The sequence below is a fragment of the Parasteatoda tepidariorum genome, chromosome 5, assembly GCF_982258835.1.
Source record: "Parasteatoda tepidariorum strain Cologne lab strain chromosome 5, Ptep-v5.0, whole genome shotgun sequence".
In the NCBI taxonomy this organism is placed as follows: domain Eukaryota; kingdom Metazoa; phylum Arthropoda; class Arachnida; order Araneae; family Theridiidae; genus Parasteatoda; species Parasteatoda tepidariorum.
The window spans coordinates 35,983,115-36,005,018 of record NC_141759.1 but is presented as its reverse complement, the minus strand read 5'-3'; the positions used below and the strand labels follow the sequence as shown (position 1 = coordinate 36,005,018).

The 21,904-nt window shown below is 30.4% G+C and overlaps 1 protein-coding gene across 2 annotated transcripts in view; it reads left to right on the top strand.

Annotated features, from left to right (window-relative positions):
• The window catches only part of LOC107452447 (carcinine transporter), a 34,632-nt gene extending 15,291 nt beyond the window's left edge, over window positions 1–19,341 (top strand). For both annotated transcript variants that reach the window (XM_043041846.3, XM_016068923.4), the window contains exons 4-11: window positions 1,614–1,768; window positions 5,276–5,444; window positions 6,816–6,948; window positions 8,030–8,142; window positions 12,941–13,155; window positions 14,382–14,563; window positions 16,478–16,641; window positions 18,357–19,341. In XM_043041846.3, the coding sequence (XP_042897780.2) occupies window positions 1,614–1,768; window positions 5,276–5,444; window positions 6,816–6,948; window positions 8,030–8,142; window positions 12,941–13,155; window positions 14,382–14,563; window positions 16,478–16,641; window positions 18,357–18,516 (1,291 nt within the window). In that variant the 3' untranslated portion in view covers window positions 18,517–19,341. The remainder of the gene's footprint in view (window positions 1–1,613; window positions 1,769–5,275; window positions 5,445–6,815; window positions 6,949–8,029; window positions 8,143–12,940; window positions 13,156–14,381; window positions 14,564–16,477; window positions 16,642–18,356) is intronic.
• Window positions 19,342–21,904: the final 2,563 nt, after the last annotated feature.

The following is a 21,904-nucleotide window of genomic DNA, read 5'->3' as shown; positions in this document are numbered from 1 at the left end:
GCTCGCTGCTCTCGCTCGCCAATGAACACAATGTTCTAGCACAAAGACATAATATATTATCATCAAAGACATAGTATTTTATCATCAAAGACATAGTATTTTATCAAAGACATAGTATTGTACTTATGTAGATGAATTCTACCAATGTTCTTATTGGCTTTTAAAAAAGTATATTAGCTATTTAGATTGTACATGGTGAAAAAATCAAAACATTAGCTAAATAAGAAACATATTAGCAAAATAAATTATCAAATATTGCTTCACTAATATTCTGCATTTTAAAGCGTGAAAATTCAATGCATAAATAAACGCGAAATATAAAAAAATTCAATGCATTCAATACAAACACTTAAACGTTTTTTAGACGTTTAGGTAGCTCCCAGTAGAAAAATATCAATTCAACAGCGGCCTTTTAAAGCATTCTCACTTCAATTAATTAATTAATTCCTAATTGAGTTTAAATTAAATATTGTCATGTTTTTAGTGCATGAATCTGAATTGAACAACCTGATAATGCTCACTCTGGTTATTGTTATCTGGTTGCTCCCTACGTGCTCTTGCGCGCCGAATCCAATCAATTAAAAATGAAAACTGTTGCCAGCGCGAGAAAAGAAATATCATCGGTTTTATTGATACATACATACATACGTACGTATTAGCGTTTTATATAATATAGATAGATATTAATGTCAGAAATAATTTTTTGTCGGTTTCCAGTTATATGACTACGATTTATTAACACTAGAAAGACTGAAACTTTGTATATACCTATATTGCCCCAAAAGCAGTCAAAATGACTGGATTGTAAAAGAATAAATAATGTGTAAAGAAATTTGTTAAAAATTAATTTTTAATATTTTTTATATTATTTGCAGTTATATAATAAGTTTTTAGCAAATATTCACAATAAAAAAAATTATATGTTGTACAAAATTTTAAGAAATTGTGCCATTATGTACATCACTGTTTTTCTAATTGAAATTAAAAGCAGTCAAAATGACTTCCTTAGGCAATCTAGTGTTAAATAACTAAAATAGTAGGTAACACTAGAAAATACCCAAATTAGTCAACGGAATCTTCGTAATGCAGTTTTGATATTAAAAGAAAATTCCGAGCAAACAAACGAATGTTAATGCTTTTAAGGGGAATGTTAACGCCGTATAGATAGAAATTGCATACGCTATTTAAAAAAAAATTTACCCTGCTCATTTTTAACAATTATGAAACTGAAAACACCCTGCTTATATTAAACAGTAATATAACTCAAAAGACTCTATTTATTTTTTGCAATAATATGAATCACTAAGAAAGTACAGTTTTTTTCTCTTAAGCTGCGCAGTTTTTTATCAACCACTTTGAATTTTAACGAAAATTACATTAAATAAATCAGATCTCATCTTAACCATGCATTTGATGACCACGATTCTTATTTTTGCAATTTCTGACAATAGTTTTGGCTAAAAAAGTCTGTTATAATGTGAAAAAAAAATCCACAATCCTTATAACTCCTTTAAATATTTCTTAACAAAAATCTTAAATCAATTACTTAATCAAAAAATATTAATTGGTTTAATAAATTAGTTTAACATTATACATTTGTTTTTCTTTTCAAGGATCGGCAGAAAGCCAGCTTTAATGATATTTGCCTTCATGATTGCCGTCACTGAAATAAGTTCTGTGCTGAGTCCTTATTTTTGGATGTTTCTTTTCCTCCGAACTCTCAATGGATGCTTCTTTACATCGATTTATACCATAGTTTTTATACTACGTAAGCAAAGTTTTTTTTATTTACATAAAAGTTGTCTGAAGGAAAAATGGTCACGCATGATAGCGCTCGAGAAAATATAGTCTTTGCACTCGAGAAGTGCCTCTATCAATCACTATTATTACCTGTAAAATTCCTACCACTCCAAGTGTTACGATCTTTACATGTTTACCACTTTATTTAGTAGCCATCAAATTTTGTACAATAAGTGCGTAAATATTGAGTACATTCTTCTAAATTTTAAGTGCTTGTATCCGCTTTTTCATCGTTTAAAGAACCTCGAATGCAAAGGGTTAAAAACAAAAGCAGCACAACTTTTCAGAGCTATGAATTGAAATCAGAAGAGTGCTCCACGGATTGCTTGCATCTAGATTACGTTACTAGTTATATTACTAATTAGTTTGATTGCGTTACTAGTTCACATGAGAGTTAACACGTTGAATACCACGCTAATTTTACATGGCTTGCCCGTCTGGCCAAACGGTAAATAACTACAAACTTAATTTGCTAATATTAGACAGATTTTGCTCGTTTCTTAAAAGGTTTAGCATGACATATATGTAAATAACGTGGTGAATTATATATACCTACGAATTCTTTAGAAATAGTGGCGGATAAAAATCTACTGAATTGTATTTATTAAACCAAGAATCACAATTAACCCTTTCGCGCCGACTGTCACAAATACGTGACAGCATGAAATCGTATCAACCAGGGTAAAAAGATAAAGCTGGTAATCAAAGTAATTCTTTAGCACAGTTTATTTGTGGGCGGAGTTATGATTGTTTGATTTATTTTATTCACCGTTACTTTGTTCAAAATAAAACTATTTAGTTATACTTTGAATTAACATTGATTATATGTATGATTAAACTAACAATAATTAAGATAAAAGCAAAGTAAGTCTGTCAAATTAGAAACGACTACATTTAAGTTACCGTTTTTTATTTAATTACATCCTGATTCTGATTTTGTACGAATGCTTTTCTGAATCACCCGTCCCCAAGGGGTTAATAAACAACCACTTGGAAATATTTATTAGCTGTCCAGGACAAGTTGGCATCTCTATGTATATAAATAAAGCTACTTTTGTATGTTTTATACTGCATTAATTTCTTCAAACCATTTTAGAAACGATAATAATATAGAAAAATTAAAAATTTACTCGAATTATGTGTTTATAATAATTTGGGCTTCACCGGTGACCCCCGTGACGCTACGAACAAACTCAGTATCGGTCTCTGGTGACCCCCGTGGAGCCACGAGCAAACTCAGTGCCGGTCACCGGTGACCCCCATGGCATTCAACGTGTTAAAAGTGTTTAAATACTCCCTTTTTCCCAAACTACTTGCTACATTTGAAAAATTTTGCCCTAATTATTTATTCTAATGATTTTACAATTTCCTTTGAACTTTTTTCACGATTTCAGGGTACTACGCTATCAGTCAACAACATTTACTTACCATGAATTCCCGTCTTAAAATCAGTACCAAATTAATTTCAAAAGTCCAGGGTTCGCACGCTGTTAAGCCATGCCCAATTTTGTACGAACCCCTCCATCAGAAGTCGCATGAAACTATCTTCTAGCTAATGAATCATGAATTCATTAGTATTGTTGTCTTATTGGTGTTGATCTACTAAACAGCATCAGAAGTTAAGCAACTTGAAATGCGTAATGACACTTGAAATATAAATTACTCCACCTACTTTAAATATAGCAAGTAATATGGGACAAAATGTTAGACCTAAATATAGCAACTAATTTGGGATAGAGGGAATGAAATTTAAATATTCATTAATCCACGACGTAATAATACGCATTTTGAGGCAGAAGGTGAACGTACTGTGGTCATTTTCATCGAACGGTAGCTATTTATGTTATTTATTGCGCAAACACTGCTTTGAACAAGCAACTGTGAACAAATGGTGTTAAGTTTTTTTGAGAACAGTTTACATGGATATCAGTTTTGCTAAGACCCAGGGCACACCGTGATCTTCCATAAATATAGTTCTGTAGAATCGAAAATGATTAGTTTTCATTGAAGAATTACGAATCGGGCATTCTGTGCTGCCCTGTGAATAAAAATAAAATCACATTTTATCACAAAAAACAGCACTAGACTAAGATTTGCTCTGAACGCATCCATCTTCGTTAGATTTAACATTCACTTTAAATGCTATCATGCTGTGATTAACTTCTTAACACGTTCTTTGTTAATCAATTAAACACAGTCTGCAGAGCTTATCTCTAACTGTCCTTAAAAGTCTACTATCATAACTATATTTCTGACGCTAACCGACGTGTCAATTATTCATTAGAACAACCCTCATAATTATTCACTTAGTTAATAGATACAACTCACCCTTATACTTATTCACTTACTTAATAGATACTACTCATTCTTATACTTATATTAGTTAATAGATACAACTCACCCATAGAGATATTCAATTTGTAAATAGATACAAATCACTCTTATACTTATTCACTTAGTTAACCCCTTGGGGACGGGTGATTCATAAAAGCATTCGTATAAAATCAGAATCAGGATATAAATAAATAAAAAACGGTAGTTTAAATGTTGGCGTTGCTAATTTGACAGACTTACTTTGCTTTTACTTTAATTATTGTTAGTTTAATCATATATATAATCAATGTTAGTTCAAAGTAAAACTAAATCATTTTATTTTGAACTATAGTGATGGTGAATTAAATGAATCAAGCAATTATTACCCCTCCCACAAATAAACTGCTAAAGAACTACTTTGGTTACCAGTTTTATCTTTTTACCCTGATTGATACGGTTTTATGCTAGCACGTATTTGTGACAATCGGCGCGAAAGGGTTAATAGATACTACTCACTCTTCAAGAAATGGCGGGTGGGAAGAGTAAAGTTATAAGGTTTGGTAGAGTTTATGCCATGCCGAAAATTTTTAAAATTTAACCTGTTACCCCCAGAATTTTTTTAATTTCTTCCTCGTAAAAAGGAAAACAAACTCATTGCATTTTCAGTTTCCGCTAGCTTTCGAGACGAGAAAAATATCCTTTGCTGCCTATAACCCGTACACCAAGATAGTTTTCTTTCCACATAAAACAATGGTGGTATTTAAGAATTAAGAGCAGCTAAAACTTTATAATTTTAGCTCTCATTTAGGTTTTTTAATGATAGCTGCCACAATAGATTTCGCGTAAAGTACACTGTTAACCTTTTCCGGTGCAGTGTTGCCAATCTGGCAATATCATGTCAACAAATGTTACAAAACACTAGAATTGAGCCGTAGTGGCTCTGAGGATAGAGCGCTCCCATCCCAAGAAGGTTACCCGGCCTCGATTCCACTAGATAGCGGGTCCATATGAATTCGCACCCGTCACCACAGAGATGACGTAAAATAACTATAGTGTTGCCAGTTGATAGAGAAATACCCGAATTTATGTTAATAATAAGCTGAGTCGAATGCTGTTTATTCAAAAATTCCTAAAAACGTTCCTTGTGTGGCTTTTTTTGTAGTCCTCGAAGTTGTTAGTTCTGAACATCGAGCAAAAATTAGTGGCATATCAACATTTGCCTGGACCATAGGAATGTGTATTTTGCCCGCAATGGCATGGCTTACCAGAAACTGGATCTACCTTAGTGCAATGACCGCAACAGCATCTGCTTGCCTGCTTCTTTACTGGAAGTAAGTACATTTTTCTTTCAGAAATGCAAAAAATTATTACAAAAAAACGTGCAAAAGAGTATTACAAAAAAAATTTTAAGCAAGAAAAAAAATATTTTGTTTAGCAAAACTGTATAAACAATAAATTTTCTTTAATTTTGTTTTGGGTTTGTTGTAAATTTTTATTCATAGAATTTTCTTTGTTCACTTCAAAAATCTATTGAATTCGATCTTCACAATTGTTGTGGTGTTGCATGTTAACCCATGATTTGCCGAAGAGGCCTAGTTGCACCTTTCGTATTGATATAAAAAGTACATTATACAAAAAAATGGTAACATACTTAAGCTAAATTAAGTCAATAATTAGCAGTATTAGTTACCATTATAATTTTTAAAAGTTTGAAAAAATATAATTTCAAATTTCAAAGGCGTTTTAATTAAGACATTATGCGGTTACCTTAAATTTATAGTTTCTAAAAAATAATTAGTACTAAGTTTTATTCACTTTACCTTTATTAATTGGTTTTGAAAATATGAATTAAGGGCGAACTAGAAGCGAAGGCGCTTTTGGATTTATAAAATTCTAGTACCACGAAATTTAATTTTATTTTAAGAACCATTTTTAAATATTAAGAACACTGAAAAATACACCTAGTTTTTTAAAAAATATACATAAAAAAGTGATAGCAAAGCTGTTTTTTTCTTCTTTTTTTCAGTTTATTTAGATAAAATAATTTGATAATAAATAATATACATATGTTTCCTTAAAATAATCTTGCGGTTAGTTATCATTGTTTTTATTTTATCACTTTTATTTTCAACCGGCAATGTATTTAAAAATGTATACCATTTCACAATTATAAAGTTTTATATCACCCTTTTAAATCTATTAGCTCTAGTCAAAAGGATTTTTATTTCAATTTGTTTATTACTGAGCATAGGAGAGTGTACTTAGTTAGGAGGGGAAGAAATTTCCTGATACAAATGTTGTACCCTAGCTGTCTTCTAAAGATTTTATGCGTATGAAACAAATAATGTGCTGCCCTAAAGAAGCACAAAAAAATTCCCAAGTACAAATGTTACAAATCCAAGTACAAATCACAGCCGTATTCAAAATATTTTCCACTAATAAGGTACAAATACTGTACAACCCAAATGTAACAGGAGTACAATCAGAAGAAATCTGGTACATTGTCCTGGTATAGTGTTCCGCAATCATCTTCAAAATATTTTATGCATATGATCCAGGTACTGTTCCATTCGAATCCCAGAGGTTAATAAAAAAAAAGGAAAAGTGTCAAGTTTAGTTATTGACTATTATAAATTTTTTACCATAGCTCTTAATTATTAAAATTGCAATTTCAAATTAACTGTATGAAATTCACTTTATAGAATTATTCATGAATCTCCAAGTTGGTTGATAGGACAAGGAAAATACCAAGAGGCATACGAAATCTTGTCTAAAATAAGCAAATTCAACGGAAAAGAAAATCCTGATAGTTTTCATCTCCTAGAGAAAATTCAAGTAAGATTTACACATCTATATTAGAATATTATAAGAATAAATTATGTTATTATTCACGGTTGCTTTATAAATTTAAATTTTCAGGTTGTTTTGAGTACTTTGAGTTGGTATTTGAGTTATTGAAATATTTTAACATTCCTTGCTAATCTGCACCGTACGAAATCTTTAATCTTCATAATTCGAAATCACCACTAAGAGTTATTGATTAATTAGAGCTATTAATTTCCTAATAAACTCGAACACAACGTCCTTTCTTTGTTTTATACGAACAGATAGATTTTTTTTTTATGTATTGGGGTTAGTCGTGAGTTAAAAAATAGATTAGTGAAGTATCAATCTAAATTACATCCTATAGTCAACTGGTGGCCAAAAGATTTATGTAACAATTATAAACAATTTTTAAATAAATAATAATTTTATTCATTTATTAAGGAAATATTAAAGTCACAAAATACGTATACATCAAACTTTACATTTTTGTTAACTAATTAATTTATATACAAAACAAAATAATAAATTTGGTATAAATTGGTATTATAATTTGCAACTGAGATATAATATTACAAATTTTATTTAAGTTTTGTTTTTTAGAAATTTATTTATGAAAATAAATTATAGTTCTGAAAAGTAGAAATGAGTGTAACCCTTTTTACTGTGAGTAACCAATCAAATAATAGAACAATGTCCACACAATACAAAATAAAAATTAAGGAAATTGTAGCAAAACTTAAAGTAAGAGGTTATGTTCATAATCGTCACAACATTTATTTTCTTCCAAGTAAATATATATTGTGTTTAACTCTAAATCAATGTTATTTATTCCTTAATTCATTCTCATAATTCATGTCAGTTGCTTTTATGGCACTATTTCATATGAAACTGGTCACTATATGTCACATTTTGTGAATTTCATATCAATATCAATGTCAATAAATAATTTTTCAGTTGCTAAAAAATAATTTTGTTTCTTCTTTATTTCAATATTGACAGTAATTTCATTACTTTTCCAATTTATTATAAAATTGTAGATTTTCCTCAAATGTGTGTATTTTAATGAGTAAAACTTTATGAATTTTTGCAGAGCTTAGGAGCAGAAATGAAAAGTGAGAAGGAAAATGAAAAGAAGAGTTCACCAAGAGAATATATTCTCAATTCTAAATTGAGAAAACGATTCATCTTAGTTACTATATGCTGGTGAGTTTAATTTGTAACACATAAAGTAACTCTCTTTAAAGTTGTTAATGTACCTTTTGAATTGTAACGATTTGAAATAAGATTATTTATTTCGATATTGCTAAAGATAGTCACCCTTCTAAACTCTAAATATAGTACATCATATACTTAATTTGAAAACCAGTACATCTTGAAAGCCATTTAAAAGTCTAAATTTGATCTGAAATATTCCTTGAATGGCATTAGTAAATCAAGCAAAACATTAAGATGAAGACTTCAAAATTATTCTTCCTTAAAAACGGAAATAAATGCAATTTTAACCTTAATCATTAGAATGAAATTATCATTTTGTGTCCTCCTTAACGGTGCCCGACTAATGAGCAATCAAGGTTATTATTAATTACTAGAGGTCTAAGCCCCCTGTTCGTTGCCACTCACCGACCCCGATGACTGACTCGCACTAATTGTTGCTTCTTGGCATAAAACAGTTTTTTCTACGAAAATTGAAATTATTCACTTAACCCTTTGGCTACGAATTTTAAAAAATGACTTTTTTTGTCCCGTTTATTATTCAAAAGGACAAAATAGGTCATAAATAAGGCAAATGTAGTATTTGGGATTTTTCTGACAAGCGGTTATCAATTTAGAGGTTGGGACATATATGTCCCGGTCGTACTTAATGGTGGGATACATATGCCCCACCTGTAGTGATCGACTTACTACAAGCACATCTAACATTCCGGAAAAATTTATTGTATGGACTTTTTTTTTACATGGTATGATACAGGGTGAAGCAATCTTTGCATAACCCGACGTTACACACTGGACAACGGTTGTAATGTCGGGTTGTTGTAATAAATTTGTTTTTGTTTTTTTTCTATGCTCATTTGAGAAAATATGAATAAAATATGAATGAACATAACAATCCCAATGAATACTAGTGGGATATATTTGTCCGAGCGCAAAATCACAATGGTATTTCATGCAAGAAACTCTTTTGCGCTATCTAGGGGATATTTGATACATGAAACACGTATACTTGGTTCGACTCTACGACCAGGGGTGAAAGCGAGACGGAAAAGAGGAAAGGCTGGTAGTAAAACCATTTCAGTTATAGCTAGTTTTAGGGAGGAGTTTACTTATTCTTTTTTTAAATTTTTCAACAATATCTACTTTATCTTGGAAAAGAAGCAGTTTTATATATATGCCAGAATTATAAAAGAAATCTTGATAGTTACAGAAATTTCATTTTTTTCGAAAAAAATGCTGGAATGAAATGTTTTACGTACCAGGCTTTTCTCTTTTCCGTCTTGCTATATAAGGGCTTTCACCCATGTCTACGACTGGGATATATTACAATGAGTTTTTAAGTGCTTTTCGACAAATTAGTAATTTTTAAACATTTGTTGGAACAAATGAGTCCCGTTAGTAGCCAAAGAGTTAAGCAACCGAAAACATTCATTCAAGCACCTTAAGTTCAAAACTAATGATTCATTTGTACTTTTATGTTCTTAACACATTGAATGCCGCGCTAATTTTACATGGTTTGCCCGCCTAGCCAAACGTTAAATAGCTAGAAACTAAATTTGCAAATATTCGACAGATTTTGCAATTTTTTTAAAAGGTTTAGCATTACATAACTGAAGAAAGTGGTGAATTATATAAGCCTACGAATTGTTTAGAAGTAGTGGTCGATTAAAATCTACTAAATTGAATTTATTAAACCAAAAATCATAATTAATAAGCTACCACTTGAAAATATTTATTCGCTGTCCGGAGCAAGTTGGCTTCTCTGTGTATATAAATAAAACTATTTTTATGTGTTCTATGTTGCATTACCTTCTTCAAACCATTTTAGTAACGATAATAATATAAAAAAACTAAAAATTTACTCGAATCATGTGTTTCTAATAATCTTGGCTTCGCCGGTCAACGGTGACCCCCATGGCATTCAACTTGCTAATAGTATAATAAGAAACCATTATTTTCTTACTTTGGTGCCCGCACTTCTTACGATTAAAGATTTCCCTGATAATTCTATTATCTATTCTAATATTCCAGATCGATATTCTATTTAATTAGTGAACATACAGGTTTTTGCTTAGCAATCATTTTTAAGAAAACATTTAAAATTAAAATTGTATTATTATTACAAATTTGAGTACTGCTCGTAATTTAATATTTTCGTTTACCAAACAAGCTGATATATTAAAAAAAATTGTGCTAGCATCTCTTTCTGCTTGAAGCTGATCTAATCTCTTTAACTGCAATTTGAATTATGCATATTAATTTAATTCGAGCCGAAATAAAATAATTGAACGGTCAATAAATTTGGACACCGGTTTAAAAAAGTTCAGCTTAAAATAGAGCGTATTAAGGTAACAGCATAGAATTTCATTATAAAAAATAACCAAATCTTTTAGTTTTAAACTCTTAACTTAGAAAGCAATCAAAATCAAAAATGAAATCATTTCAGAGTAAAAGACGAAAAATAAATATTGCAAGTAAACATCTTTAAATTAGGATACAATAATCTTTCATAAGAAGACGATACCTTTATGACTTTTATTAATTTTATTATTATGAGCAGTGTGAACAAAAAAAACAGGACCATCCTGAAGAACTTTTGATCTAATAATCAGATCTTCACGTCAATCACATAAATGTTATCAAACTCAATCTTAATAGTTTGAGATGGTGACATCAAATATGCTAATTAATCAGTGGGATTTTTTAAGTTACAAAATCAAATACAAAAACGTACTTTTTTTAAATACACATACCTTTTTTTCAACTGATTCAGATTTCGAACTCTCAAAATATAGGGGGTAGCCGTAATCTGGGAAACATGGTTTGCATAGATTTGTCAAGAGAGCGATGTAAAGTTTGGGAACCTTAATTCTCTTTTAAGCTCATTGCTCCATATTTCGCGAACTTTTTAAGCGAATTGAAGAATTTTTATCACAATTGTGAAATTCATTTGTCCAAAGATTCAATTGTTCATTTGTCCATTTATCAATTTCTATTCATTTGCTCTTGCAAAAAAATAATTTTTAATAAATATTTATTTATTTTTTATTATTTTATTTGATAATAGTCGAAAAAAGTTTGAATTTTTAGGCATAAATTCTTTATACAGAGTTGCCAACTTGCTCCGGACAGCAAATATATATTTTAAAGTGGTAATTTATTAATTGCGATTCTTGGTTTAATAAATTCAATTTAGTTGGTTTCCATCCACCACTATTTCTAAACAATTCGTAGGCTTATAGAATTCACCACTTTATGGTACTTCTGTCATGCTATACTTCTTAAAAAGCAAGCAAAAATATTCAAATATTTGCAAAATTTACTTTATAGTTACTTACTGTTTTTTAAATTATTTTTACGCGTCCGGTGCAGTTGGCATCTCTGTTTATATCGTTTTAAGGAATATAACTTCGATATAATTAATGACAAAATACAAAATTTGAGTGAAATCAGTTGCATAGTTTCCAAGAGATCAAATTTTCAAAAACCATATTTTTCGCAGAAACTATTCAACCGATTTTTATGAAGAACTTATAGGTCTTTATACATACATATATACTTGTATGCTAAATTTGAAAAAAATACTTTAGACAATAAACATATAACCTTCATATCTAAACATATGAATAAACTATGATCTAAACATATGAATAAACTATGAATAACATCGTATCGCATCACAAACTGAAATGAATTATCAACTTCTACAACTTCCTACATAGCAGAGAAGTAAAGACAGCATATACTCGAATAATTTTTAAAAAATGCTGATTAGGAATATATTATTAAATTACATAATGACTGTAGCTTGTTATAGAGTTCATGCAGCGAAAAAAAATTTGTTCCTCAGTGTTAATAGTATATGGCAATAATATTTTTTTAAATTAAAATTTTTTTAGAAATTTTTCAAATTTTACAGTTGTGTGAAACGTACGTTGCTATTTATATACATGCATATTTTGAGGGTTGATTGAATATCCCTTCACTTTGTAAATAGCTTCCACCAATACGCCCGGCAAACTGAAGAAATCTCCAACATTTTCTGATCAAGCTGAAACTTTCAGGTATATTGCAGAGAGCCCATAAATCTTTTGAAAATATATCTCATCCTATTGAGAAAATATACTCATCGCTTAGTGAAACTTATTTATTTCAGGCAGTTTTCAAAAACCTCATTTCATACTCATGTTTGTGAGAATTGCAATACCCGTGAAAGCATTATGTAAATTGAACCAAACTAAGATGAAATTTTAAATTAGATAAGATTTGCTAATGATTAGAATTACAAAGCGGTTGTGCATGTCTATTTGTATCACAATACAGGGCATAAATTATTCCGGTACTGCTCAGGAGACTGTTAATTCCTTCATGGTGTTGCAATGTTTGCAAACATTAGTGTGGAAGAAAACTTGATAAAGGTTTGTTGAAATAAGTTCATCCAATTTAAGCGGATAATTTTTCCCAACTTAATTAATTTGTATAAAAGCGCATAGGATGTTTGTAATAAGCCTAAAATTATCAGTTTAAAAAATACTTAAGACTTTTTCAATTAATTTCATTAATAATTGGCTCATTGCCAAATGCCGATGCTATTTGCAAAGAACCAGACTTTTCAATTTGATTACAATATGTATACTAATTCATGTTTCATTTTCAATATATATATATATATATCATGCCATTGCCAAACAAAGCTGGATTAGATAAAAGCATTCTGCTGTGCGATAATTTACTTTTCATACAACTCTATAATATTTTCTAACTTGAAACTTATTCCTGAACATTTTAGGGTTTGTGCGAACATGCCCTATTACGGGCATCAAGTGAATTCCAGGAATTTGGAAGGGAATGAATTTCTGAACTTTTTCTACCTCTCAGCCGTTGAGGTTCCGGCCAGTATAGTAGCATGGATTATGATGGAAAGCATAGGAAGGAGATGGAGTGCTGTAGCTGGCTATTTTCTCTCCACAATAGCCTGCATAATTCCCATCATTGTCCCGCCAAGTAAGTCACATGTATCCTTATCAAAGATGATAATAGGCAGGGGTAATGGTGGTTGGTGCACGTTAAATATGTCAGGTCATAAAGTCCTCCATGTTCCCATAGCAAATCAATACTTCTGGGGGTACTGTATTAGAGATTGATCGTTCTCTGGTTCAGATCAAAATTACGATCTGTTGATGAATTAATGGATGTATGAATGGGTCCACCCCATAAACGAGCGTGACGTATGGGCATGGCCCAAATCGAATTCTTGGCAATAGATGGCGCCACTGGAAAACAAGAACAATCGCACCTTAATGGCATAGGACAACAACAACAAAGATGATAATCACTGATGTGTATTATATTGTCTTGATAAATATCACAAAGGATTTTTTAAAGAGCAACCACTCTAATGCCAGCGCGTGTAATAAAGTCACACATTTATTTCTTCAAAGCGTGGCAAAAAGTGGCATCATTTCCGACAAAACACATACAACGCCATGATGTGGTAATAAGCTTAACTGTCATTTAGATTTATAGTTTTATTTATTAGAGTTTTGATTAGAGTTTATTTTGATAGAGTTTATTAGAGTTAGTTATTGATTAGAGTTTTTATTTATTTATTTTTTAATGTTTTTAATCGATTTATAAAGCTTTTTCTTTTTTATTATTTACTATTTTGTTTTACTTTTTAACGCTATATAGAGCTTAGATTTTTTTTTTCTTTTAGGGAGTCGAGAGTTAAAGTGGAGAGAGTACTTTTTTTCTTAGCATCAGAAATAAATAGCTATTTGTTTGAACCTTTTAATTTTCATTCAAGTTTGTTGAATGAAGTATTGAACAGTTTCGAATAAATCAAAAAGCGTGCTTCAGTTGCATAAGGGTTTAGGTATAGTAAAACGGCTAAGCTGTTTTTAATGAAACCATCTATAGCACAATCTGAAGGGAAATGGAAGAATTATCAATTCTATTTCAGAAATTCATTATGTAGGAGATAGGGACAAAAAATTATTTATAAATTAATGGACCATCGTCTTTTTTGCACAAAATAGCATCTTATCGACATTTATTGTTAAAAGCAGAACGCATGAGAGGAGTTTGATACTTGAAAGTTATCTTCTTCTCTGTTACGAAATTCATGATTCATTTGAATTATGAATATTTTTTAAGCGTGTAAAAAGAAATTGTATGAATTGTTTGGGGAAATGCGTGCATTGTAAGTTTAATGGAGTTACATCTTTCAGACTTCGTCAGAGCTGGCGTCATAGCTGCTCTTCTTGCCAAAGCCGGAAGTTCCGTATCATATCAAGTGATATACCAACATGCTCCAGAACTTTTCCCGACCTCATTGAGAGCTGTAGGAATGGGACTATGTTCTACTATAGGATCAGGATCCGTCTTTGCCGCTCCTTACGTTGCATATTTGGTGAGGAATCATCTTTATTTCTTAGTTCATTCAATTCTTATTGACTTAGTAGCATCATAAATAATCAAAATCGTCACGATATGCGTTTACAAAACATTACATAATCAAACACACACACACAGTAATCTGTGGGTTTTGCATTATATTTTTAAAATATATACAGTGATGATTTCAAATGTTTAATCTGCTTTTCCTTAAAACCTCTATTTTTAAAGATTACGTATAATCAAATTTGTTTTATCAATAATGAAACACAAAGGCAGTGATTCTCAACCACTGTGCCGCCAAATATTAGAAATGATGCAATAAAAATTATAATTCTTTTCTTATTACACACACACACACACACACATATATATATATATATATATATATATATATATATATATATATATATATATATATATATATATATATATATATATATATATATATATATATATATATATATATATATATATATATATATAATTTTTCCTTCCAGGCTTTAACAGCGTGAACATCTTTGTCGGCGAGTGTCTTGTCTCTGACACAATCTTAAAATAAGTTAAAATAAGAAGGAAGCGTTTAAATTGTCTTCGGCAATTTTAAAGAATGTTGAAATAAGTGGAAAATTTAATGACTATTAAAATTAATTATTAACAAAAAAAAAGAAAGCTAAATATTGACTTTCAAACGGAAATAAAAGCTAATCATTAAAGTAAGCTATGCAATTAATAGTTATGAAAGCAAATTAACAAAGGATAACGAGCAAAAAATAAACTAATAATTAATAATTAGCAAAAAAACTGGTTTGCAAGAAATTACAAAAAAATAACAATGTATAAAAACTAACAGTAAATAACTATAGAAAACAAGCTAACAATTAATAACTAGCAAAAGAGAAAAAAATAACTGTTACTAATAAAAAATTAGTCGAGAGAAATAATTAATCCCTTAATAAACGTGCTTTTGTAGTACATATTATTTTATTTTACATTCAAAATTATTATCAGAAACTATTTAACACAGCGTATTATAGGTAAGTAAACAACTTTTAAACTAATTTGTTTTCATTGTGTGCCGTCAAATTTCGAAATCGTTAAAAGTGTGCCGCCATGAAAAAAAGGTTGAGAATCACTGCACTATAAAGCATAAATATTGTAGGAAGGAAAAAGACTTAAATTTGCGTTAATGCGTCAGCAAATAGAGTGTAAGTTGGCATTAATGTTGAAGCGTCACTCAAAACACAAATTTAAAAAAGAAGTTATGAAATCTTGTTAAAAATTGTTCTGAGAGGCAAGTGAATATTTTCTTTTTATTTTCCAAAGCAAATCAGCAAAAAAAAAAATTATCATAATTTTTATATGAATTCATTTTATCTTTTTTTTTTCAGTTCCAGTACTCAATTTTATAAATTGAAAATTATATAAATTAAAAATTTCAAATTAAAATTCTTTAGTTCACTAAACATTTTCATATAAAATCGAACCTAAATAATAAATATTACATCGTTTTCAAATCTCAAAATAATAACATAATCTTCAATTGATTTATCTTGTTAAAGATGTTATTATCTTATTTCTTTTCTTGTCCAGTTTGCGTAACTCTATATCATAGTGGAAATTTAGTAAGTTCTAAAATAAGGAATAACCAGAACATTTCATAATGGAAATTCTGTTTCGTTTACAGTTAGAAGGTTCTAGAAAGGCTTCGTGGCATCAAAATCATTAAATTACAATGAACAAATAAGCAATTTAATGGCTCAAATCGAAACTAAAATAAAAACAAAAGTAAAAGTGCTAAAATGAATAATACATAATAAATTAAATAAGTAGAGAGATAAATTGTGTGGTGCAAAATATCACGAATGTTTTTCTTCCAATAAATCCCTCAATACCTGTCTCTGGTATTAAAACTAATATTTATTTTCAGTCTAAGTATGGATTTCATGTACCATTCATTTGTTTTGCCATAATCGCTTTCCTTGGAGGATTCTTGACTCTATTTTTACCAGAAACGTTGAACCAAAGGCTGCCTCAAACTGTTGCAGATGTGGAAAACTATATCTCAAATCAGAAATTCTTCTCTTGTGGAATGTAAGTACTGCTAATTGTTTCTAGAAAGTTGAATTTTAAAATCAAGATGGCTCGCATAAAATATCCCCAGTGATAAACGGATTCTGAGTTATTCCTTTTCTTATTTATGTTGCCATTCTAGGTCAACAAAACTTAGGATACACAATGAAAATGGCGTTTTTAATCAAACCACAAACGCAGCGTAGGTGGCGCGTTTTATCTCACTACAAACACAGCAGGTTATTTCCCTCAAAATGTCTTCCACGAAGGATTGTTCCTCCCGATATGTGCTATAAGAGTTATCTTGTCTTTTGAGTTGGGTTCAAATTTAGATGACTATTAAATTGAACTCTGGCTGTAAACAAATCTAATATAGAACGGCAGTTCATAGACAGTTAAAAAAAACTGTCAAATTTATAAATAAATTTTATTTTTAAGACAAGATTTAAAGCACATTCCATAAGCTACAAAATAATGAAGATTCTTAAGGAATTCGAACTCTTAAGAGTTCGCACACAATTAACTAAAGAAGTTGTCTCCAAAAGAATTTTTAAAAAATTTATGAATCCTACCATTTTCAAGGAAACGGCTGTTTCTCGAAAAACACAACTGATGTATAACTGATTCTTTTCCAGATTTGTTTAAACATAGAGTGCGGAATCTTTGAAATATACCTGAAAGTATCTTCCCTCGATTCTTTGTCTGGTTTAAAATGTATTTTAACAAATTTATATATCATCCCGAATAAAACCTAGTGTGTTTTATTTTTTAGAAGTCAGAACTTTAAATTATTCCTGATCTCATCACAAACACTAAATCATTACATTAAGCTTGTTGAGATTCGTTCACCCTGTTATTGTTGTTGTCGTTGCTTATCCTCACTGTCTGACGGAGTTAGACAAGATTCACGAGTTCGTTGACTGAAAGGAAGTCGAAGACTAGGAGAGGTTTGCTAAAGAGATCCTCCTTGGAGAGTCCCATGCAATCCAAGAGGTGCTCAGGAGAAGCATGATGAATTTGGCACTTGGTGCAGGTGACGAAGGTTTTCCTGCCCTCGTTGAAAGTGAGGCACTTGATGTGACCGCTGGCAAGCCTTGTCAGAACAGTCCGGGTAAGCCTGTCACACGGGAGGGCAAGGGACAAACCCGATTTTGATACCTTGTACCAATTATGGGTTGGGGGTGTTTTCCACTGATCCGAGATTTTTGATTTCTCTAGAGAATATAACTCCAAAAAAAGTAAGTGTGGAAGGGGGAGTTGTAATCCTGCACCCCTCCTTAGCAAGAATATCGGCCATTTCATTCCCGTGGAGATTCACATGGAAAGGTACCCATTGCAAATGAACATCATGATTAAGTGAAATGAGCTTTAATTTAAGCAGGATAGAAGTGCTGATCCTGTCGCCCACAAGAGGCCAATTACTAAGATGGTGGAGAGAATTACGGCTATCAGACAAGATCCATAGGTCACCATAATCCTCTTCGGATAGAATAGCTTCTAGTCCCAGGTCTATTGCAATCAATTCACTTCTGAAGACAGAGCAGTGATTAGGATTACGATGAGAAAGAGTCAAATTAGCTTGAGGGGTTGAGAGTAAAATTATCGGCGCTGTAATTACAACGACAGACATTAACTAACAGGTTAATTAATATACAATACGAAAATAACATGCAGGTAATATGCATCTTAATTTTCACGTTTCTTGTTGTAACTAATGTTTCACGTTTTTTTTTCAGTGTGAAGGAATCTAAAACTGAAGATATAGACACTTCCCGACGATCCTCGTTCATTGCTCCGAGAGCAGGCAGCATTGATCCTGTTGAAGTCCTTAATATCTTACGAAGAGGATCAGTGGATTCTGTTTATGTTATATCTGGCCCAAACTTAAAATCATAGAATTCGAAAGTGCCAATTACAACATTGTGAGCAATGACATCTTCGTAAGGAAAACTCGTGCAGCGCGCTGGCACGTTGCAAGAACTGAATAAGACTCTAGATTATTTATCATATTCACCTTATTCCTGACGGGGGTTCTCTATATTATTAGCAGATAGCAGCACGATAAGAGGCATTTATAACTTCCTCTGGATGAAACGAGAATTAATTTACACTAATCTGAGCTGCCATAACGTCCTGCTTTGACGTAAAAGGAAGACTGAAACACTTCTGATTTGATTTGTTTCTTTTTTAGGATACTAGGTGAATATTTCCCATTGAACTTGAGAAATTATTTTATTAATCCTTATATAATAACATCGCTAACTGTGGCTTGCATCTGCAGAATTTCTGCCCCTTAGATAATGCATTGATTGATTTTTTACGGAACTTCATTAAGTATTGATGTTGCTTTCTGTCACCTATGTAAATGAACTTCAATACTTAAGGAGGATACTCTGACATCATCAACTACATACATCACCCTCTAGCAATACTTAACGGAAAATGTTAGTTGATTCAGTTGATGTGCATAGTTGACACTCTACGGTATATAATGTGGTATCTTTTTATCTTTTTTTTTTCATTTACTTCTGTATGATTATATTTATCGCATGAATGAATGATAATTCTTTGTTACCTATTGCTTTAAAGTTGAGTTTTTATACTTTATTTCAATCAAATTATTGAATTAAGATAGGATTGCATAAATTTATGCTAGTTTATTTTTTTTTTAATATTTTGATATTGTGCATTTATGTGGAAATAAAACTTTTTCTAATCCGCTCCAAATCTTTTATTCTACATTTTAGTTCTATAATGTGAAAAAGAATTTCTTATTGTATTTTTATTTATTTTCGTCTATTTCTTTTCCTCCATATTCTACAATAAACAGAAAAAGAAAAAAATCTACATTAATAACACTTTTCCATATTTATTCTTTCATTAGTTTAAAAGGATTAGTAAAGCATTTCTATGTTAATACGTATTACATTCAACATTGTAACTGATATAAGAACAAGGAAAACGATGAGAAATTAAAATATTTAAAATAAATCGTAATTTACTTAGCATAGTGTATTTCTGTCTTCATTTACAAACGACTTTAACGAATTAACATCTAAGCATTTTATAGAACTTAAATAAAACGAATGACCAAACTATTATAAAGAACTTCAAAAATTCAATTAAACTTAATAAAAGACGATAAATTCATCAATCTAAGCCTTTAATTAAGCCTTTTTCCGTAGCGTGGCGCTAAAACCATTTTGTTCAGACTGTTGCCATTCAACACCAAAATAATGCTATTGTTCCATATTTGTTGAAACCTTAGGCTTACGTTAAACCTTGAAAAAGTCAAAATATTGCTGCATATATCTGGAACCTAGGGCATACATTGAACTTTGAAAAGCCAAATTATTTCTCCACGTTTTTGGAGTCTTTGGCATACATTAACCCTTTCGTGCCGACTGTCACAAATACGTGACAGCATAAAATCGTATCAATCAGGGTAAAAAGATAAAACTGGTAATCAAAGTATTTCTTTAAGAGTTCATTTGTGGGCGGAGTTATAATTGTTTGATTTATTTAATTCACCATTACTTTACTCAAAATAAAACTATTTAGTTATACTTTGAATTAACATTGATTATATATATGATTAAACTAACAATAATTAAAGTAAAAGCAAAGTAAATATTTTAAATTAGCAACGACTACATTTAACTTACCGTTTTTTATTTAATTACAACTTGATTCTGATTTTGTACGAATGCTTTTCTGAATCACCCGTCCCCAAGGGGTTAAGCTTCAAAACGCCAAACTATTGCTGCTCATTTGTGGAGCCTTGAGCATAAATTTAAATTCTATAACGCTAGAACTCTTTCCACCCATGTCGCATTAGTTCATCTCGATGCCTTAGAATAATTTTTCATTCAAGTGAATGCCTATTCCTAAGTTAATGACACGAGATCCTCACCTATTCACCATACTAGATAATTGTAAATTTATCCTGGCCAAATTTAGATGCAGCTTTTCTCAGTCCAAAATTAAAATAGTTGAAGAACATTCAGTGAACAGTTTTTTTTTTACTTCAAGCATTATTAATAAAGGCAAACCTGAATGTGCCAGCACCACATAATTTTTTAAGTGATAGCAAAATAACAATTAATAAAATCTTAATTTGTTTACTTTTACCAGCACTTAGAAACTGAACTACCTGAGTTATGAGGTCTTATATAAATCTTTTAAATAAATTTCATAAAGTGATAATTAAATATCTGTAAATCAAATTAATTAAATCAAAAATAAACCTTTGAATAGTATAATTTTATCATTTAAAGTATTGAAAATATTTCCTATCTAAACTTGAGAAGAAACATCTACATCTGCTTCGCTTTTTTCAAAAGTTTCTTGATAGATTTAAAAACTAAAGTTTACAGTTTTAGTTCATTCAGATGATTCTTTAAGTGGCATTCCCAAGCAAATCCGATGAAAAAAAGTGTCATTTTTTCAATCTTTTGAGTTTTTTATACGTATCGGTGAGTAAAATGTTTAAAATCAAATTTACTAACAAAGAATCATTCGTTAAAACAAACATTTTGCTACCACTTTCACTCTAAGTAGAACAAATTGACACCCCTGTGTGTAAAGTGTCTCCACTTCGCTGCTACATAAAGAGTAAAAAAAGACAATAATTGATTTAGTTTATAATTCGATGCATGAAAGTCATAAGTTTTGTTTTTTTTTGTCTTAAGTGCTAAATACAAAGTAGCACACAAATGTATATGCATGTATATAAACAAGTGTATATGCATGTATATACGTTCTTTATAAACTTATAGATTCAGACCATAAATAAATCAAATTTAAATTATCATTTTGAAAGAAATTTGCAGCTTTCCGAGAAAAAAACTAATTTCATATTTGCAATCCCCACAACCGAATTAGGTAAAATCAGATATTTGTAAAAAAAAATTTGTGTTATCCGTCTTAAAGCAATTTAAAGTTAAATAAAATTAATAAAAAATTTTCCCGAAACGTTTAATACCAGCATAAGCATAACTAATATTGGTAACAGACTTAAAACAACTCAACGCATGCTGTTTATTAAATTATATTACTCATTTAAATTTATTTAAATCTCAAAAGAAGAGAATGGGAAGTTTTTGCAGTAAGTTGGATTTAAACAACACAACCATTTGCTCACTTATTTATGCTAAAGAAAACTGGAAAAAGTCGGAAATCATTTTAAAGAAAATAAATGTAAAATACGATTTGAATCTTTCTCTGTTGGATTTGAATCGTTATCCATCTTGGTTAATGTTGTACTTTTCAGGCTACAATACAG